Genomic DNA, 19,367 nt, shown 5'->3' with positions numbered 1-19,367 from the left:
TGATTTCAGAGAGGAAGGGAGAGGAAGAGATAGATAGAAACATCAATGATGAGAGAGAATCATTGGTTGGCGGCCTCCTGCACGCCCCCCACTGGGGATCATAGGTTGACACTCAACCACTGAGCCACGCCAGCCTGGCTGTCCATGTTCTTTAGATGGACTTTCCTCACATGTGAAACATATAACCCACCTCCAAGGGTAAGAGTGAGGACTGGACGTTCTGTGAAATGCCTAGAACACTGCCTGGCAGAGAGGGATGTCACCTATAACCCTAAGCTAACCCCGTAAGCGACCCATCAGCAAGTCCTTCAGAGTGCACCAGACTCAGACCCTTTATCCACCTCCTCAGCTGCCCCAACCCTGGTCCAAACCGCCACCACCTCTTGCCTGGGTTAGCACGCTTGCCTCCTCACGGGATTCCTGTTTTCGCTCTTGTCCCCTGAATTAACTGCCTATAGGTGTGTAAATTACAGGCAAACCTCAGAGATATTGTGGGGCTGGTTACAGACCATGATAAAGCGAGTATCACGATAAAGCAAGTCACACACATTTTTGGGGCTTCCCAGTGCATATAAAAGTTATGTTTACGCTACAGTCTATTACGTGTGCAATAGCGTTATGTCTAAAAAACACCTCGTAACTTAAAATACATTATTGCTAAAAATTGCTAACCATCACCTGAGCCTTTAGCAAGTTATAATCCTTTTGCTGGTGGAGGGTCTTGCCTGGATGTGGGTGGCCGCTGACTGGGCAGGGGGGTGGCTACCGCAGGCTGGGGTGGCGGTGGCAAGTTCTCAATAGAAAACAATGGAGTCTGCCACATAGATTGACCCTTCCTTTCATGGACAATTTCTCTGCAGCACGTGATGCTGTGGGGTAGCATTTTTCCCGCAGAACTTCTTTCCAAGCTGGACAGCGGGCAGCAGGGAAGCCCCGGGCGGTGGGGCCTGGAGTCACCTTATATCCCCAAAGGAGGGTTTACAGAGCCTGTTGCTAGGAAACTGGAGATGCAGCCACCTGGGTCGTCTGCTCGGTGGCTTTCTTCCACCACAGCTCCTGGTTCACCTGCCCGAGCTCCAGGCCCAGGGACGGAGGGTCTTACTCTGAGCCGGAAGGTCACCCAAGGTGGAGGCCAGCTTCCCGTGGCCTGCTGCTGGGCATCACCTCTTCTGGGGCCCCAGGGCCCGTGTTGTGTGACTCCTCTTTCAACAGTCATTCGGAAGGCCAGCTGCCCCCCTCCCCCGCCCCCTACCCAACACACACCCAGAGGGCTGGGCCTGGAGCTGGGGCTGCTGCCTGGCCAGCTGTGGCCTCACTTCTCTCTGGCTTCCTGGTGCCCCTTCCAGGTAGGGCCCAGCATGCCCCACCTGACGTGGGACGACAGGCGGCCTCCTTTGCCAAAACTAAGTAATACAGTGGCTTCCCCAGCTGGCAGGTGCTACAGAATCTTTCCTCAGTGGTTCTAAGGCAGTGATGGCGAACCTATGACACGCGTACTCATTTTTTTGGTTGATTTTTCTTTGTTAAATGGCATTTAAATATATAAAATAAATATCAAAAATATAAGTCTTTGTTTTACTATGGTTGCAAATATCAAGAAATTTCTATATGTGACACGGCACCAGAGTGAAGTTAGGGTTTTTCAAAATGCTGACACGCCGAGCTCAAAAGGTTCGCCATCACTGTTCTAAGGCATCGGCCGGAGATGGAAATATGGGGCAAGGATGGAAGCCAGGCAGAGGCAGGCAGACACGGCACGCAGAAAAAGCCACGTTTATTCCAGTGTTGTGGGGGGCGGGGGGTAGGGGGGGCGGGGGAGCTTTACCCGAGACTCTAAGATCTCCCAGGCGGGAGCTATGAACCAGCTGCAGGTCATGCCAGTCACCAACCGGCTGTGCTCTGGGCGAGCGGACAAGCTCCCTGCTCAGGCCTTCCCGTCCTTCGCCTGGGACACGCGGGTCTCTGGGGGGGCCCGGTGGAACCACTCGAACCAGGAGCCGTCGTAGATGGCCACGTCGGGCTTGCCGCAGAGGTAGGCGGCCAGGGCGATGTGGCAGGCGGTGACACCCTTGCGGCAGGTGGCGATGAGGGGCTTGGCGAGGTCCACCTGCTTGGCCTCGAACATGGCTCGGAGCATCTCTGGGCTCTTCTCGAAGCCATCCTCCGTCAGGAATTCCATGAACGGCATGTTGGCCGAACCTCGGATGTGGCCCGGATCCAGTCCTGGGCAGGAGCAGGGGGCAAAGGGAAGGGCAGGGTTAGAAGGCCTGGGGTGGGGGCAAGTGGGGCCTGGAGGCCAAAACCATTGAGGCTATAAGCAAAGGGTGTTTCACAAATAAACAAAGTCTCTGCCCTTCTCTGAGCTCACCTAGACTCTTCTCTGAGCATTGAATGTAGGCCCTACCTACACCCAATGCTCCTGACTTAAGGCAAAGTGCCCTCTCTCCGAAAACCTACCTTGAGGTAGGAAATTTCCAAAATCAGACCGGCCTGAGAGGACAGGGAATGAGTCTCAGCCCTGCCACTTGCTAACCTTTGCCTTGGGTAAGTCGTATCACTTTTCTGAACCTCAGTTTTCTCATCTGTAAAATGGGCTCAGCCTCGTCTCATAGGGTTGTTGAGAAGAGCAAATGAAATAATGTGAGTGCTGTGTGCTGTGTCAACTGCTGAGAACACAGAGGTGAAAGGGACTCAGCTCCGCTCTCTGGGAGTATGGACTAGCAAGGACGATAGATGTTAAACAGACACCCTCAGAATTCATTCATCTTAACATGACTCCATTTTACAGGTGATTGTACTGAGGTTGGCTAATAAAACGGCTTCCTCAGGGCACACAGAGAGGTAAAGGCAGACCCAGGATCGCAGTCACTGGGTTTTCCTGTTAAGCACACGGTTGTGGAAGGAGCATATGACCTGGTTTTCAACAAGTTCAGATCCCAGCTCTGACACCAGCAAGGTGACCTTAAGCAAGTGACCTCACTTCTCTGAGCCTCAGTTTCCCCATGGGTAAATGGGAATGAGTGGAGTCAGGTGTGTCAGGGCTGTTGTAAGGACAGCAGCACTGACTACTGAGGCTGCCACCCACGCTCAGATGCCGTCGCTCCCAGCACTTCACCACCCACCCTAATGTCCCCAGGCACACAGTAGGTGTGCTCATGCCAGCAGCGTCCCATTCCTCTCACCCAAAGACAAAGAGGATTCCGAAATTTGCTGGCACAACTCAAGAGTTCCTTTGATTAAATAGAGGCCCAACTTATAAAATTAGAGCAATTCTTCCTGTGCGGATTTCACCTTTAAAAAAAAAATATTTCATCTATTTGTCTGGCAACTTTAATCTGAGATTGGGTGGTGCTGACCCTACCAATGAGAAATATTTCATGTGTTGGCTTGGAGGGTGCTCTTTACCAAGAAACCAACTTTAAAATGTCCAGCATCCACGCAGTGGGCTGGATTTAGTGCATTTAAAAGCACAAGTGTCTGCTGAGCTCTGAATGCTGATTTTCCCTCTGAAACAGCTTCATTGTTTTCCTCCGATTACATAAGAGGCACCTCTTGGGAGTGAAGAAATCAGAGGGGGGGGGGGGGGCCCTTTTCATCTCTGCCAGCAGGGGTTCGGGGTGTGTCTGAGGAACTTAAATGAGCAGGAACGGCCTGTCCTGCCCTGCCCACGCGTGCATACGTGCGTGCAGAGGGGGGAGGAGTGAACACAGCCCAGAGCCCCTTGGAGAACAGTGAACTGTGATGGCCCAGGAGCTCCTGCTGCTCTCTGTCCAGGTCCAATTCCAGCTGCAGGCTCAGCTTTCCCAACCTCCATGCTCACAACCTCTGGCCTCGAGCCCCCAAACAAGGGGCTACCTCAAGAACCTTATCCTCTTGGCCCTAATGGGGAGTCCAGGCTCAGAGAGGTGAGGGAACTTACCCCAGGACACACAGCACAGGTGTGTGAAATCAGGTCCGTGTTCTTTGACCACCTGAGCCTTCCTGGGAGAGGGGGCTGAGGTGGGGGAATGGATGAGATGACCCCTCCTTTTCTTCAACTGCTCAGAGGTCTGGGGCCTCGTGTTCCAGCTTTGGCCAAGAAGATGCCAGTCAAGCTGGCGAGGCTACTGGTGGTGTGGGTTTTCAAGGCAAGGAAAACCTGTTTGGCTCTTTCTTGCTTTCTTCCTAAAGGCACTAAGGAATTCAGTGCAAGGAGCGCCAGTGGGGAGCCCCCAACCCAGGCCACTGGGAGGCATCTTAGCACCCTCCCCCCGCCCCAGACTTTCAAGGGAGAGAGAGAGAGAGAGAGAGAGAGAGAGAGAGAGAGAGGCAGAGGGGCCACAGGATCCCGTAGCCACAGGGCAGAGCTGGGCCTTGCCTCCCGTCTGTTTGCTGACACGCAGTGGTCCGGGAAACAGCCCCACTGTGATGCCTGCAGACTGGGGTCAAGTCTTGGCCACTCCGCCTCCTTAGAGAGGTCTCTGCTCCCACCTGCAAAGTGGGACCAATTCCACCCCCCACCCACCTCCCTGTGCAGGGCTGCTGTGCGTATATAAAGACTCTGCAAATACAGTGCTCACTAGGTCAATATCCTCCCTCTTCAGCCTTGCCCCACCCCGGGGGGAGGGGAGGGAAAGAGAATGGGTTTATAAAGACAGAGCTGGCTCAGTTCCCACCTGATTCCCCCTCCCCCTATAAGGTGAGCAGTGTCCCTTTCATTAGGGTTCGAAGGCGAAGGGACTGGCTCAAGGCCACATGCAAGGGCCACACCCCCACAGGAACTCGGGTGTCTGCCTCTCACTTTTCTCCCCTTACAAACAGAACCAAAGGTACCGGGGGCACAAAACCTAGGCCAGAGGGCACGTTGCTTGCCTAGGTTTTGCAAGAAGTGGCTGTCGGATTTCTGAGGCCTGGGGACACGCCTTCCAGGTGTGCCCAGGGCCCACCACCCACATCCCCCTGGGCGTTACATCCGGACTGCCGAGCCCACGTGCTGCCTCCCTGACCCACTCCAGGTTGGCGGCCACGAATTCAGCAGAGCCTCCTGTGCCTTTGTGTCCCCCAAGTGCCTTGTCCGGGAGGAAGGCCAGCAAAGCCACTTAGAAAGTAAGTGAGGGAAGGGCTACATCCTCCATGCCTCTCTAGACGGCCTTGGCCTGCAGTTCCTCACCCTTCTCAAAACACCCTCCCAGCCACTGCTGCTTTCAAACGAATACACCCCCAGGTGGGCAGGGCTGGCATTACTCTTCTTGTTTTATAATAAAGGAACCCAGAGAAGCTGCGCGATTAGATTGAGGCTCCTCCACGTTCCTGACCTCAACTAAGACCCACGCTCCCGAGGGCTCCAGATGGGAACTCTAGGAGGTGGGAGTAGGGACACAGGGCAGGGGGCAGGGCTTGAAAAGTCCAGACTGCCAAGAGGCGTCACATGCAGCAGGCGGTTTCCCCTCTCTGTGCCTCAGTCTCCTCATCTCTGAAATGGGAGTGAGGACACTGGGTCTGGCATCTCTAGACTCTCCCTTCGCTTATTCTCACAGTGCTTCCGGGCAAGCTGGGAAGCAGCTGGGGAACAACTCCACAAGCAACCCCCCCACCCCCACCCCACCCCTGGGGCAGCTTAAGTCCAAAGGAGAAAAGGCATCTTGAACCAAGGCCATGAGGGGGCTGCAGAAGCTCCGTGCCAGGAGTCTCTAGAAGGTGCCAAATGAACTTGAATCTTCAACTCCGGACCTTCAGAGAGCAAGCTGGGCAAGGAAAACACAGGCCTGGAAAAAACCCACGATAGGGACGCGGAACGCTGCGTTCTCCTGGCTCATCCACTAACCAGCCTTGTGGCCTTGACCCCTCCCCTCCCTCCGGGTACCTCGGTCTCCCTTCTGCCTGATGTGACCTTTCAGGCCCTCCAGCTCAGAGAGTGTTGGAAACAGCTTTCCAGTTCTCTTCCTCCAGGCACAGACAGGAAGAGACACTTTCAACAAGTTAGGCAAAATGTTGCGCAGGAGTTAGATTTTGCAGAGGCACCCTGACCAAGGGCAGAGCCACTGCCCCAGGAGCTGCCAGCCATCCTGAAGGCTCAGGCCACCTGGGCCATGAGAGGCCCAAGACCACTGAGGTCCAGGACGCCAGCAGGGGTGATGGCAAGACCTCTGAGGTCTGTTAGGGGGATCTAGAACTCTGCATTTCCTCTCCTGAGACTCCCCTCACCCCCTGCAGTATAGAACCTCCCACAGCAGAGGGAGCACGCATGTGCCATCTCCCTGCTGATGCCTAGGGAGGGGGTGCCCTCCTGACCCTGCAAGGTGGGGGTGGGCAAAACAGCCATGCATGCTAGTTTCGATGGCTGGTTTGAAGTGAGGCAGCACTGGATTCAGATCTTGACTCTGCCACGTAACTGAGCGAGTAACTTCATATCCTGGCATCTCCGTTTCCTCCCCTCTCAGATGGGGACATGACGCCTTGTGGGATGAGATAATGTGATGTCGAGTGCTCAGCGTGAAATGCAGATGCTGCTGTAGCTCTGCGGACAGGCTGCAGCTGTCTGGAAAGGTCAGCGGGCCTGGGAGAGCTGGAGGGGGTGGTGCGGGGGGAAGGACATGGCTGATGTCTACAAGGGTTTCTGAGGAACAGAGAGGCCCTGAGACCTCGGTGTCCTTGCGAGGCCTCTGTACAGTGATTCATGTGTTGGCTCACGGACACGCCTTCGGGCATGTGGGGAGCTAGTGCCTGGTGTGGACGTGGGTGGATATGTCACCTGTCACCTCTGCTGATGCCACCCTATACAGGTGCTAGGTGCCTGTCAGCACAGGACTATGGGACCACCTCTGGAGGTCCTCATGCATCAGAGCGGAAAAAGCCTTTAGGTTTGGCTCCGTCCTCTCATTTTACAGATGGAAAAACTGAGGCCTACACAGGAGGTACCGAGGGCGAAACCTGCAGAGGGTCTCAGACATCCTCATTCCCCACCCTTCCATCCGGCATTGATCTCCAGGGACCATCCCACCCACTGGGACACCTACCTACGGCATCTGGCTCTGGCTCGGTGCCCAGGTACCGCCCTTGGGCCCGTGAATCCACCAGCTGGAACCTCTTAGATTCAAGGTTCTCCAGCACCTGCTCATAGGTCTTGAGCAGGGAGCGGTCAAGTGTGGCTTTGAAGACTGCGGGCTCTGGGCGGGAGGGCTCGGATGTCACCGGGTGGCCCTCCTTCAGCCAGTTCCGGAAGCCACCATTGAGCACCGACACTGTGCGGTGGCCAAACACACGGAACATCCACCAAACCCGAGGCGCATAGTAGCTGCCCAGGTGGTCACCGTCGTAGACCACCACGTGTGTGTCATTGCTGATGCCCAGGTGGCCCACGTAGTCGGCGAAGCCCGCCTCGCTGGGCAGCATCATCTCGTAGGGTGACGACTTGTCCTTGCACTCCTCTATGTCAAAGAAGGAGGCGCCGGGCACATGGCACTCCAGGTACTCCTTGCGGGCGTCCCGGGTGCCAGGCGAGTACCAGGACCCGTCCAGCACCCTCAGGCTAGGCCCCAGCTTTCCAGCCCGGACGGACTCCGCCAGCCACCTGGTGGAGACCAGCGCCCGGTAGAGCACCTGCTGAACCATGGTTTCCGCTCTGCGCTTCACCTGGCGCGGGTGGGAACCGGGAAAGAGACAGGCGTGAGGACCCTGTGTTCGGCGCGGTGGGGCCTGGGAGCAGCTTTTTCCCCTCCGAACCCTCCAGGGTGGGGTGTTTACAGCCACCCGGGGGCTGGGGCGTGCAGTGGGACCGGTCGGCAGATTCCCCAAGGAGAGCCTCCCCGCCCCGGGGTCCCCCTCACGGAAGGGGGTGGGGCAAGAGCTTCGGAGGGCTGGGGGTTGCGGGGGTGGGGTGGAGGGAGCTGGCCCTAGAAGCTACAATACTTGCCCTCAGGACGCTGCTGAGAAGGGTGAGAAGATGCCCAGGATGGGGGAAGATGGCATCGTGGGCTGAGAGCCCCCTTTCCAGTGAGGGCAGGGGCGTGCACTCGTGGGGGAGGATTCGCCGGAGCCCCGCACTCTCCCCGCCCCCCTAACCCGCCGCGCCTCGGGTCTCGAAACCCTTCCAGCGGTTTCTGGGCAGCCGGGGCTGGCCCGCCCCCAGGATGCCCGAGTCCAGCCCCGGTCCGGTGCCCTCTGCCCCGTTGGGTTAGGGGTTCCGGGGGCATCGCGCCCGCCCCCGCCACGGGGACCTAACCGGCGGCTCGATCACGAGCGGCCGGAGCGCAGGTCGCCGCCCTCACCCGCCGCACTTACGCGCCCTCGCCGCCACCCTGGCTCCCGCCCCTGCCCCGGGAGAAGTTCTCGGCTCAAACCCCGGGCCGGCACCTCCCAGCCGGCCTGCGCCATCGCGCCGCCGCGCACGGGGGGGACGCGCGCCACTCGCTCCGGCCCCGCGAGGCCTGCCGCCCAGCGGCGCCCGCCCTGCCCGCCACCCCGCGCGCAGCGGCTCTCAGATCCCCCTGAAACCCGCTGGGCACGCCGGGTGTCATCGGGGTGACGCGGGGTGAGACTCGGCGGCGCGGGCGTCCCCCGGGCCCAGGCGATGGAAGGCGCGGGCATAGGCGGCTCCGAGTGGCCAGGGCGGTGGGCAGTGCCCAGTCTCCTCCCTCTGGCTGGCCGCAGGTTGGTGTCGGGAGGAGGGGACAGCTGCGGGCGCGGGGAGGGGGCACCCTGCGGCGGGGGCTATGGCCGAGCCGGGAACCCAAGAGCCCGAAACCCGGGTAACTTCTGCGACGTCGCGTCTGATTTCTAGGGGGAGGCCGATCTTTGGGGTGCACCGGGCGGGGGTCCCTGGGGGGCCTGAGCGGAGGAGGGGCTGCAGTCTGGGAGGGAAGGCGCGCTCCTGGGTTCGCCCTAATAATGGTTGGCTGTCCGCAGCAGCTTGGGGCGCCCTGCAGGGTGGGGACGGAGTGAGTGGCCCTGGGTGGGGGCGGGGGACACCTGGTGCCACCAGAAGCGACCGGAGGGAGGGAGGAGGGACTAATAAAGCCTGACAGATAAGCTAGGGAGAGGCCAACCGACCCGGCGGCGGCAGGAGGAGAAACTAGCCAGGAACTTGCAGGCGTGAAATGAAAGTAACTTCCATCAGGGCCCGTGTAGTGAGGAACTTTGGGGGGCGGGGGAGTTACTTAGTTCCCACAACAGCCCTGCTGCGAAGGCCAGAACTTATTTAAAGAGCCCGGAGAGAAGCTGGGCTGGCTGCCCCGGGGCACAGCGTTGAGGCCAGGCTGTGTTAGATCCGGAGCCCACGTGGCACCGGCTGCCTTTGCTTACCTGGCCAATCTCCAGGCCTTATACTTTCAAATATACCAGTAATTGCCTTTGTTTTTCCATTTAATTGTAAGCTTATGTAATTTAATTTTTTAACAACCAGTTGGCATAATTTCTGAAAACCTAACACTGGTGGGGCCTCGCTGCCCTACTTAGCTTTTGCATATGCAGTTACATATACCTGAAATGCTTTTCTCATCCCATTTAAAAAGTTGGTTTTATTCTGAAATAACTATACTCTCTCAGGAAGTTGCAAAAAGCCATACTTTCATGAGCATTTTCCCAGTGGATCCTCTGAACTTTGTGCTTTGAGTTGGGGTCCCAGGAAGGACAAGGCTGGAGAAGTCCTTGAATGCCAGTCTGATGGGAGCCCTGCTCTTCCAGGACCCACCCAATGGCGGCCTGGGGCTCATGCTCCCCCTAGTGCGGTTGTTTATGCTCCTGCGATGGGCCTGGGGCTGACCTGTACGTCCTGGAGCCCTTCACGCCCAGAGCACCCCCAACTACACTGGTCCAGACTGGCCAAGCACGCGGGAACCTGTTCCCGCCCTTCAGTGCACAGGCAGCCTGCTCTCCCAGACCCTCTACCTCCCCGTTTGTTTTTAAGAACTGCCAATCCAGCAAGCAGGGTGGGGCGGGCCTGAAGTCCCACCCAATCCTGAAATTCTGATTCTAGATTTGTGGCTGTCTGTTCAAAGGCCTCCTATGAGCCCAGCCTGCACGGCTCTGTGGTTGAGCATCGCCCTATGAACCAGGACGTCAGGATTCGATTCCCCGTCAGGGCACATTTTCAGGTTTCGGGCTCAATCCCCAGTCGGGGGCATGCAGAAGGCAGTTAATCAGTGATTCTCTGTCATCATTGATGTTTCCATCTCTCTCTCCTCTCCCTTCCTCTCTGAAATTAATAAAAAAAAATATATTTTTTAAAAAGGCCACCTATGAGAGTAACTTTGAAAAAAGAAATGGTATTTTTATTAAGCCCTTTTGAATAATTATTAATGCCAGCCATAGACAGTGCATCGACACTGCCTTCTACGTTCATTATTTATTCTTTGCTAAAAGAGGTGGGGTTTGGAAAGCCCTTCATAGGACATGGCAACAGGCCCGGGAGCCTAACAAGCCCACCTTCACATCCAGCCGTGGGCAAACTACGGCCCGCGGGCCGTTTGAAATGAATAAAACTAAAAAAAAAAAAAAAGACCGTACCCTTTTATGTAATGATGTTTACTTTGAATTTATATTAGTTCACACAAACACTCCATCCATGATTTTGTTCCGGCCCTCCGGTCCAGTTTAAGAACCCATGTGGCCCTCGAGTCAAAAAGTTTGCTCACCCCTGAATAACCTGTTAAGCTGCAGAGTGAACTTTGCACTGGCTTTCAGGTGAGAGTGGGGGATCTGACTCCCAACCCACGGTTCTTTTCTTTCTAAATGTGTCCTTGAGGCAAAGAGCCCCAAGAATGGTGGGGGCAGGGGCTGTTGTGGTTCAAGAAGAAGGGGCCCAAAGCAAACCTCAACATCTTCTAGCTGTGTAAACCCCCGATTCTGGGATGACCCCTTAACCAAAGCCCCCCGAAAAGGTCAAATCAGTTTGGATTTCCCCCTCCTCCAGGAAGCCCTCCCACCCCTTCTACTCCAACTGCAGGGGGAGCCAGTGGCCCCTCTGTGCTCCCACTGAACTTCATTCAGCCTTTTCTTAATTATACTGTATCTCAAGCAGGCCTGTGGCCTGCCTTCACCTCCAGGCTCTGGCAAAGTCAAGAGTTTCTTTGTAGCCAGCTCAGGGCCTGTGGGCAAAGTGGTGCCTAAAAGTCAGCCTGCAGCGGGGCTGTGGGCGGGGGCGGGGCATAAGGTAGCACACTGTACGCTCATTAGGCCTGGGCGTCATTGGCCTACGACTGGGGAAGAAGTCCACAGCCGCAGGAGTTGAAATCTGGCTTCACCCCCTGAGGCTGCCCCTGACCTGCTGCAGTGCTTAGGCTGTAGCCTGGCCCAAAGCGCCCTCCTGCGAACTCTTTTTCTCTACCCGTCCTCTTCCCTGTGGTGGCTGGACTGCCTGGTGTGGGTGTAAAGGTTGTGCCCTGCACAGGGAGTGCACGGCTGAGGGGCTTGACCTGGAGGCCTTGCAAAAGGGGCGCCTTTCTCTGACCTTCGCAAAGGCCTCTGGGGAGCTAGGGGCTGCGTGCACAGGGGCGGCGGGCAGTGGGGGCATCTGGGCTTTGGAAGACTGTGGGCTGCTATGACAGTGGGCCGCTGCTGGCTCACAGGGAAGTGGAGGGGAGAGGGAGGGAGGTGCTAAGTCGCTGTTGCTGCTACAAGAAGACCCAGAGAGAAAGCTCAGGCTCACGGGGCAAAATCTGACTGTGCTGGACTCGGGGAGCCTGCTCCGTGCATGTCAGTGAGGCCTGGATTCCGGGGTCAGACTGCCTAGTGCACAGCCTGGTCACTGCTTCTCAAGTTAGTGCACTTCTCGGACCTGAGTGGCCCCTCTGTGAAACAGTGAGAATAATACCAAACCTCTTGAGGGCGCTCACTCAGCCAATCATCTAGAGCAGGGTGGGGAGCGTCCGGCCTGCAGGCCCTTATGAGGCCCGAGAAATCATTCGGTCTGGCCCTGCCAAGGCGTTAGGGGCGAGTTACGTAAATGTTTGGCCACTATAGTAGGCTGATCTTTAAGGTGATAACTTTGTATGGCTCTCGAATGATGTTATAAATATCCAAATGGGCCTTGGCCGAAAAAAAGGTTCCCCACCCCTGATCTAGAGCGCCTACCGGTGACCTGCCTTGTTCTAAGGCAGTGGTTCTCAACCTCCTGGCCCTTTAAATACAGTTCCTCATGTTGTGATCCAACCATAAAATTATTTTCGTGGCTACTTCATAACTGTAATGTTGCTACTGTTATGAATCGTCATGTAAATATCTGATATGCAGGATGGTCTTAGGAGACCCCTGTGAAAGGGTCGTTCGACCGCCAAAGGGGTCGCGACCCACAGGTTGTTTCTCAACCTTGGCTGCACATTAGAATCACCTGGGAATCTTTTTAAAATCCTGATTTCTGGACCTCATCCTCCGGGAATTCTGTTTCTTTGTTACTCATGTTGTGGCCCCGCCCCATAATAAAGAAACAGAATTTCTGCAGGATGAGGCCCAGAAATCAGGATTTTAAAAAGATTCCCAGGTGATTCTAATGTGCAGCCAAGGCTGAGAACCACTGCTCCAAGGTGTTGTGAGGATGAAATGGTCCACACAGCCGGACCCCGTGGGTTCCAGCTACTCTTCCTATTAGGCTGCTGTGTAAATGCTGAACGAATGAGTTTCACCGGGGACCTTCCTTGCTGGGTGCATCTTCCGGAGGGCCTAAGGCTTTTGCCCCTGCCTGGGTCCTCTCCCAATGTGCCCCCCGCCCCACCCCACGCAGCAAGCAGCAGTGAGGGGCCCTCCTGGCCCTTTCTAGGGGTCGTGGTCGTCACTGTGCTGGTTATACAGTATATCCTGGCGGGGGAGGGGAAGGAAAGCCGCGGTGACCCGAGTCTGCACCTGGGTTCACCGCAGACGGTTTTCTGAGGTCCCTGGACTCTGCCCTCCGCCGGCTCCACCTCCCCTCCTGGCCCAGCCCCAGCTCCAGCCCCTGCCCCAGGCCCAACCTCAGAGGCACGGGGCGTTTCCTGCCCTGGGGCCGGCCCTTCCTAGATTCCCTCCTGACTTCCTCTCTGTTTCCCAGGCCCGCAGCCCTTGTGTCTCAGCCGCCGCCACCATGGCCCCACAGCAGCTCTTCCGCGCGCTGGTGTCGGCGCAGTGGGTGGCGGAGGCGCTGCGGGCCGTGCGCGCCGGGCAGCCCCCGCAGGTGCAGCCCCTGCAGCTGCTCGACGCCTCCTGGTACCTGCCCAAGCTGGGCCGCGACGGGCGCCGCGAGTTCGAGGAGCGGCACATCCCGGGGGCGGCCTTCTTTGACATCGACCAGTGCAGCGACCGCACCTCGCCCTACGACCACATGCTGCCCAGCGCCGCACACTTCGCGGAGTACGTGGGCCACCTGGGCGTGGGCGCCGACACCCACGTGGTGGTTTACGACGCCAGCGACCAGGGCCTGTACTCGGCGCCGCGCGTCTGGTGGATGTTCCGCGCGTTTGGCCACCGCACCGTGTCCCTGCTGGACGGCGGGCTCCGCAACTGGCTGCGCCAGGGCCTCCCGCTGAGCTCGGGCAAGAGCCGCCCCGCGTCCGCCGAGTTCCGGGCCACACTGGACCCCACCTTTGTCAAGACCTACGAGGACATCAAGGAGAACCTGGAGTCCCGGCGCTTCCAGGTGGTGGACGCCCGAGCCGCCGGCCGCTTCCAGGGCACTGAGCCGGAGCCCCGAGACGGTAACAGGGCTGGCCGCAGGGGCTGGGCGGCCCCGGGAGAGTGATCAGGGGCCCCCTGGGCACTGCCCTTGCCTTTAAAGGGCCCGCATGGGGTGGGGGCCCAAGATTTGGTTTCTAGTCACTCACTCTGGGAGCCCCACTGACTTTATTCCTTAACTGGGGACAGTGATGCTTGGGGCAGGGACTCCCCCAGTTTGTTGGGAACCCAGGATGTATATATGTGAGAACCCAAACAGCTTCCCCAATTCTATGGATGTAGGGGTCACTGCAGAATAGGGGGGGCGGTGGGCAGGCTCAGTTTGGGAAAAGCCCCAAAGAAATGGGGCGTAGTCAGGTCTAGGCCATCTCTGAGGGTGATGGAGTTGGGGAAGAGGAGGTTGAGCTCCCTGCCCCCAATACACACACCCCCCCGGGGACAGAGCTGGCAGAGGGCAGGAGAGGGGGCACTAAATAGAGGTTGCTGCCCAGTTTGGGGCAGAAACTGAATAGTTGGTGGCTGCTGGGCTGGGTTGGGGCAGGGTCTTCTGGGTGGGGCTCCATTCTCCAGGCGAGGAGCCTGCAGGGGGGCCCATATGAAGCAGGGATGGGGTCTCCACAAAGCAGGTGAGTCAGCGGCCCCTTGGTGTGAGCTTGTTCATGACCCCTCAAGGTGTCGGCTGTCACTGTAGAGCAGAGGAAATGGAGCCGGAGCTGGCGACCTGGCTGCAGGTGTCAGGAAGTGAACTCCTGGAGCTTGTAATTTAATGTCCGTGAGCAGCCAGTAACTCCCCAGCCATCTCTCTTGTGCCTGCGCCAGGGAGGGGGTGAGAAACTTGCCACTTGTTCTGGGGCGCTCTCCTAAATGGCACCCCCAGGCCCTCGGATGGGGGGGGGGGGGCTTCCCCGAGCAGGCAGAGCAGCTTGGGCTCACCCTGTCCCAGCAGAGTTTGGGATGGCCCGAGAGCAAGGACATCCTTGTCCCCGGTGCAGCCTGGAGCTCACCCAGTACCTGGCACAGAGTCAAGGTCTGAGAGTATTAAATTCAGATGGTCCCTGCCACGTACAGCCCTGCAGAGCAGCGTTGACAATAGGTCAAACCATATAAACTGCTGATATCCAACCATTGACAAGCCCATATAGGTCCAGCTAAGAAGAATGCTGTCTTGACACTGCGGGGTCCTTCAGCTCAGCCCCCGGGGAGTGGAGGTGGGGATCGGGGAGTGAAGCAACGTAGGACAGTGAGCCAGGGCCAGACCTGGCCGTGTGACAGAGCCCGGCCCCGGATTGCACTGGCAAGTCACCTCATCTCTGACCTGTAGTTTCTGCCTGTGTAAAGTGGTAGCAGAATGCGGAACTTCAAGGATGGGGTCAGGGTCAAATGTCACATGGCAGCTCCGTGTTGGCAGACAGGGATGCACGCAGGAAATGGGAAGTGATATAGTTAACGTGCCTATCCGGTTGTGGCTCTTTACCGGGGTGCTTCGCACTCACCTTAGTCATGCTTGCTCGTCCGTGAAACGGGAGATGAGGTACACCCGGCAGGCCTGTTGTCAAGGGTGACCCCGGCTGATAGGTGCTGAAGGTGTCAGGAAGCAGCCCAGCCAGGAGCCTGTACCTTTAATGTCAGTGAGCAGCGCAGCGCTAAACCCGTGCAGAATTTCCCTGTTCCCATCATTCCCGTTCCGCGGCCCGAGACCCTGGCCAAGTGCACCCAGAATTGGCCACATGGTCCCGCAGGGAGGGGAACCCTGCTTTGCTTGGTGGGGTTCAAGGCGCGGGCACAGCACTGCTCTGACAGGAGCCAACGGGGGTCGGCAGCTTGCTGTGCTTCTCTGGGTCCGAGTTCGTCTCTACGTCATGTCTCTGACTGAGCCCAGTTTCTGCATCTGTTAGTGGAGATGCCTGGCCCGCTCCAACCTCACTAGGGGTCGCAGTGCTGGCTATCCATGTGGTCCTGAGAAGAGATCGTGGCTTGGGTCAGCAGCTCCCTGGAGCAGTGTCACTCCACTGCAGGGGGTAAACTGAGGCAGAAGCCACCCTAGAGTCCAAGTGGCTGAGATTCGAGCCAGTGCCCGTTACGGTTTATTTTGTTGCAACTCTCGGTGCTTGGTGTGAAAATGGGAATATTAGTAACAACTGCCTCATAGCGGGTGGGGAGAACAAAATGACCAGTGGTGACAGTGAACCGTGTGCTGGGTGCCCTGGGGAAGTTTTTGGAGATGTGGGTGCAGGAATGACTCCCTAAAGTAATGGTCCTCTAGCCTTGCCCCTGTTCTTCCTGCTACAATCATGATCTTTTGGAAATGGGAGTCTGATCTCCCCCTGGCCGTCATGTCAGAGCTCTAAGACTTCAGCCAAGCCTGCTCAGATGTTCCCACCCGCCTCAGTTTCCCCTTGGGCCTCAGCCTCCCCACTGTCTGGGCTTTTGCCATGATGACCTTTAACCCCTCTAAGCACCATGCTATTCCCTGTCCCCTAGGAGCACTTCTCCGTGGAATTCCTTCTGTTCCCACAGCCCAGACTCCTCTACCTGGCTGAATCCTACACACCCTTCAGGGACTTCTCAGAGAAGCTTTTCTGACCACCCCTCCCAGGCAGTGCTGCCTGATGGTTAGTGCACAGGCTCTGGGCCTCAGCCCCTGCTAACTTGGGCAAGTTAGTCTGTGTGCTTCAGTCTCCTCCTCTACAAAAAGAGAGGGTAGTCATTTCTTTCCCACAGAGTTTTGGGGGGGATTAAAGGAGCTGAGGGGCTCAGAACAGTGCTAGGCACAAAGTGAGCGTTCAGTGATGCCAGCTGTTACCATCTTCTTTTTTTTTTAAATTAATCCTCTCATGAAAAACCTGCACAACCACCACAGATAAAGTCACCGAAGAATCTTTACTCCTTCCTTTTGCCAGCGCCAACATTGGCCTTGGCAGCAGTCCCCCTGACTTTCTTCATTCTGTCCTTGCCTTCCTTTCTCTGTTTTCTTGAGGTCTTCCTCCTCTCATAGAGGCCGTGTCTTGCCAGTCTGTGTTTGGGTTCGTTTTTCTCTGCGTCATCCAAGGCGTCATAAATCATCCGAAGCCAGTGCTCTTGCCACCACCCAAGTGGGTTCTGAGTCCAAACACAAAGATGACATCAGGTGTGCTCTATTACATTGTGGCTAGTTCTCCCCGGATTTCTGTCTTGGGTCCTGTTGCCTCCCCAGGGTGAAGGGCATCAATGACCACTTGCTTCCGCTGAAGTCGCCTGTTGGTCATGAACTTCCTGGTCCAGATAGATACTGTGTCCTTCATGATGAAGGTTTATCTTCAAGCGGCCGGGGAGGAAAGAGCTGTTATCATCTTACCCGGTGTGCCCCACGTGGGAAGGCCTTTTGGCAACATTCATCATCCTTGGAGTTATTCAGCTATTGCTTGTCTGCTCTGCTGGATCAAAACTCCTTGGCAGCAGGTGCTCCCTGTCCTAGAGGCAGAGGTCTGGTTTAGCTCCATCGCCTCAGGGCACGTAGTTGCCCCAGGGCGCACAGTCAGTCATCAGGAAACCTGGCGAGTGTGGCTCTGGAGGGCTCTGAGTCTTGGGTTCAGATTCTCGCCAGCAGTTTGCTGGAGGCACGACCTTGGGCAGCACTGAACCTCAGCATCTCCACCTGTGAAATGGGAATGCCCGTCAGTCGCACCTGGGTCTCCAGTTGTGTAGGCCCATCGGGGAGTTAGCGCCATGGCTGCGTGGGGGCTGTCAGTGCCGCAGAGGCCATTCACACCGCCCTTGTATCTGTTCCCTCCTGCTGCAGGCATCGAACCTGGCCACATCCCCGGCACCGTGAATATCCCCTTCACGGACTTCATGACCACGGAGGGCCTGGAGAAGACGCCCGAGGAGATCCGCCGCATGTTCCAGGACAAGAAGGTGGACCTGTCCCAGCCTCTGGTGGCCACGTGTGGCTCCGGCGTCACAGCCTGCCATGTGGCACTGGGGGCCTACCTCTGTGGCAAGCCTGACGTGGCCATCTACGACGGCGCCTGGGTGGAGTGGTACATGCGGGCCCAGCCCGAGGAGGTTATCTCTGAGGGCCGGGGGAAGACCCGCTGAGATGGGCGGGACGTGACACAGGAAGCTCCGGTGACGCCGGCCACCAGCTGTGCCCAGCCTGCTTGTTCTCAAGCTGTTTTCACCAGAAGAGCATTTCTTCCTCCAACTCAGGCGGCACAGGGGGTGACATCCCAGAGGCCTGGAGTTCTTTTGACTTGTGGGCTCCCAGGAGAGAAGGATTGAGGAGGTGGTGGTGGGCACGGGGGAAGGGGAGCCACCCACATGGTGCTGAGCTGGGCCCCACCTCCCTTCTGTTTCACTTTTGAGGAAATAAAACAGCCAAGTGCTAAGTGCTTCTAACTCCGGGGCTGCCTCGGTTTCCCAAGGAGCAAGGTTGCCAGCACGCCCAGCAGAAGGAGCTCCATGGAGCCCGAGGGTCTTGGGAACCTGTCCCTGCCCCTGAGAGGTGCTGGGGCCAAGAGTCCTTTCACCCCTGTAGCCAAATGCCCCCAACAAAACGCCCTCCACCCCCTAATGCTGGGGCCCTCCCTTCCAGCTCCTGCGCTATTTAAGGCGAATCCCGCCGTGAGATGTCTGAGGTCCCACTCAGAGCCCCAAGGCTGAGCAGTGCCTCTCATTTCCTGATAGAGAGGGTTCCAGAGGTGACCAGGAGGCTGCACCGGCTCAGGAGGCCCGCCCCGGCCCCTCAGGATGCACTGGAGAATGGCTGAGTTTGGCTAAATTGGAGGAGAATCTAATTTTAGACTCTGGGCGTCCACACTTGGAGGCTAGTCTCTGGAGCTGCCAGGGGGTGGGCAGATCCGGGGTCCATCCTTTCTGCCCACGGTGAACCTTGTCCCCAAAGCTTCCCCAGGGGAGCCACTCTGTCCTCCTCCCTCTGTCTGTCTTCTGTGCCCAGGTGGACAGAGGGGTCTGAGAAAGCCCCAAGGCTTCCCGTCAGAACCTGGGTCACCCCCCCCCCCGCCCCCAGCTACAAGCCCCCGAGGCACGTCAGTAGCAAAGGGCCGGTGTCAGCCAGGATCGGGGGGACCCTAGAAGAAGGGAAAAAACACCAATGGGCAGTGTCTTTCCCAAGGAGTCCCAACCTCGCTGAGCCTCAGCTTCCTCGTCTGTGAGATGGGAATAATACGCGCTTCAGAAGAAGGGATTTCAGACAAGGAGTCCCGTCCTTCCAGCTCAGGGTTGCTCAGCCTCCGCTCTATGACATTTGGGCTGGATCACCCTTGGTCCTGGGGCCATCTGGGCCCTATGGGATGTTGGGGAGCATTTCTAGCCTCTACCCACTAGATGTCAGTGGACCCACTCAGGTGTGACAACCAAAGCCATCTCCAGACATGCCCAGGTGAACCACTGCTGTAGGAGCAGAGGGCACGGCGGACCACAGCAGTCAGGGGCAGTGTAGACAGGGATCTCTGTGGAGGGAGCCCTTCCCCTGCAGACACAAGTAGCCAAGAAACCTTCCTTTTGTGCTGGTCTCAGACAAGCCTCATTTTCTCTCCCACGAGTGTCCCTGCCTCTTCAAGGAGCAAGGTTTGTCTGCAAACACATGTGAGGCTCTGATCTGGCTTCTGTCTCCGCTACCCCATGCAGAACTGCCCGACCTTGGACACATTTCTGAGCCTTGATTTATTCATCTTTAAAATGGGAGTAATGGTACCTTCTTAGAGCAACATGGGGATTGAATGAGAGAGCCATAGAAACTGGTTCCGGGC

At 57.3% G+C, this 19,367-nt stretch overlaps 2 protein-coding genes and 1 pseudogene across 4 annotated transcripts; 1 reads left to right on the top strand and 2 right to left on the bottom strand.

Moving 5' to 3' along the window:
• Positions 1-1,750: 1,750 nt before the first annotated feature.
• TST (thiosulfate sulfurtransferase) lies at positions 1,751-8,353 on the bottom strand. Of its 2 annotated transcripts, none has more exons than XM_059681638.1 (3): positions 8,260-8,353; positions 6,996-7,611; positions 1,751-2,223 (listed from the first exon to the last, which is right to left on the bottom strand). In XM_059681638.1, exons 1-3 carry the CDS (start codon positions 8,350-8,352, stop codon positions 1,925-1,927), a joined length of 1,008 nt encoding a protein of 335 aa, XP_059537621.1. In that variant the 5' UTR covers position 8,353; the 3' UTR covers positions 1,751-1,924. The 2 variants fall into 2 exon arrangements, with proteins under 2 accessions (XP_059537621.1, XP_059537622.1); XM_059681639.1 differs by having other exon boundaries at positions 8,247-8,268.
• Positions 8,354-8,500: 147 nt separating this feature from the next.
• On the top strand, positions 8,501-17,995 carry MPST (mercaptopyruvate sulfurtransferase). Of its 2 annotated transcripts, none has more exons than XM_059681641.1 (3): positions 8,501-8,628; positions 12,998-13,640; positions 17,396-17,995. In XM_059681641.1, the coding sequence occupies exons 2-3, from the start codon at positions 13,031-13,033 to the stop codon at positions 17,692-17,694; spliced, it is 909 nt and encodes a 302-aa protein (XP_059537624.1). In that variant the 5' UTR covers positions 8,501-8,628; positions 12,998-13,030; the 3' UTR covers positions 17,695-17,995. The 2 variants fall into 2 exon arrangements, with proteins under 2 accessions (XP_059537624.1, XP_059537623.1); XM_059681640.1 differs by lacking the exon at positions 8,501-8,628 and adding an exon at positions 8,635-8,726.
• On the bottom strand, positions 16,294-16,994 carry LOC132227015 (small ribosomal subunit protein eS24-like; annotated as a pseudogene).
• Positions 17,996-19,367: the final 1,372 nt, after the last annotated feature.

This window comes from Myotis daubentonii, chromosome 2 (genome assembly GCF_963259705.1).
Source record: "Myotis daubentonii chromosome 2, mMyoDau2.1, whole genome shotgun sequence".
NCBI classification, from domain to species: Eukaryota; Metazoa; Chordata; class Mammalia; order Chiroptera; family Vespertilionidae; genus Myotis; species Myotis daubentonii.
This window is presented reverse-complemented; position numbering and strand designations above follow the sequence as displayed.

Coding starts and splice junctions, on each gene's coding strand:
- TST (XM_059681638.1), bottom strand. CDS start 8,352: ATGGCGCAGGCCGGCTGGGAGGTGCCGGCCCGGGGTTTGAGCCGAGAA. Junction 7,612..8,259: donor CAGGGTGGCGGCGAGGGCGC/GTAAGTGCGGCG, acceptor CACCCGCGCCAG/GTGAAGCGCAGAGCGGAAAC. Junction 2,224..6,995: donor GCCAGAGCCAGATGCCGTAG/GTAGGTGTCCCA, acceptor GCTCCTGCCCAG/GACTGGATCCGGGCCACATC.
- MPST (XM_059681640.1), top strand. CDS start 8,691: ATGGCCGAGCCGGGAACCCAAGAGCCCGAAACCCGG. Junction 8,727..12,997: donor CCCAAGAGCCCGAAACCCGG/GTAACTTCTGCG, acceptor TCTGTTTCCCAG/GCCCGCAGCCCTTGTGTCTC. Junction 13,641..17,395: donor TGAGCCGGAGCCCCGAGACG/GTAACAGGGCTG, acceptor CTCCTGCTGCAG/GCATCGAACCTGGCCACATC.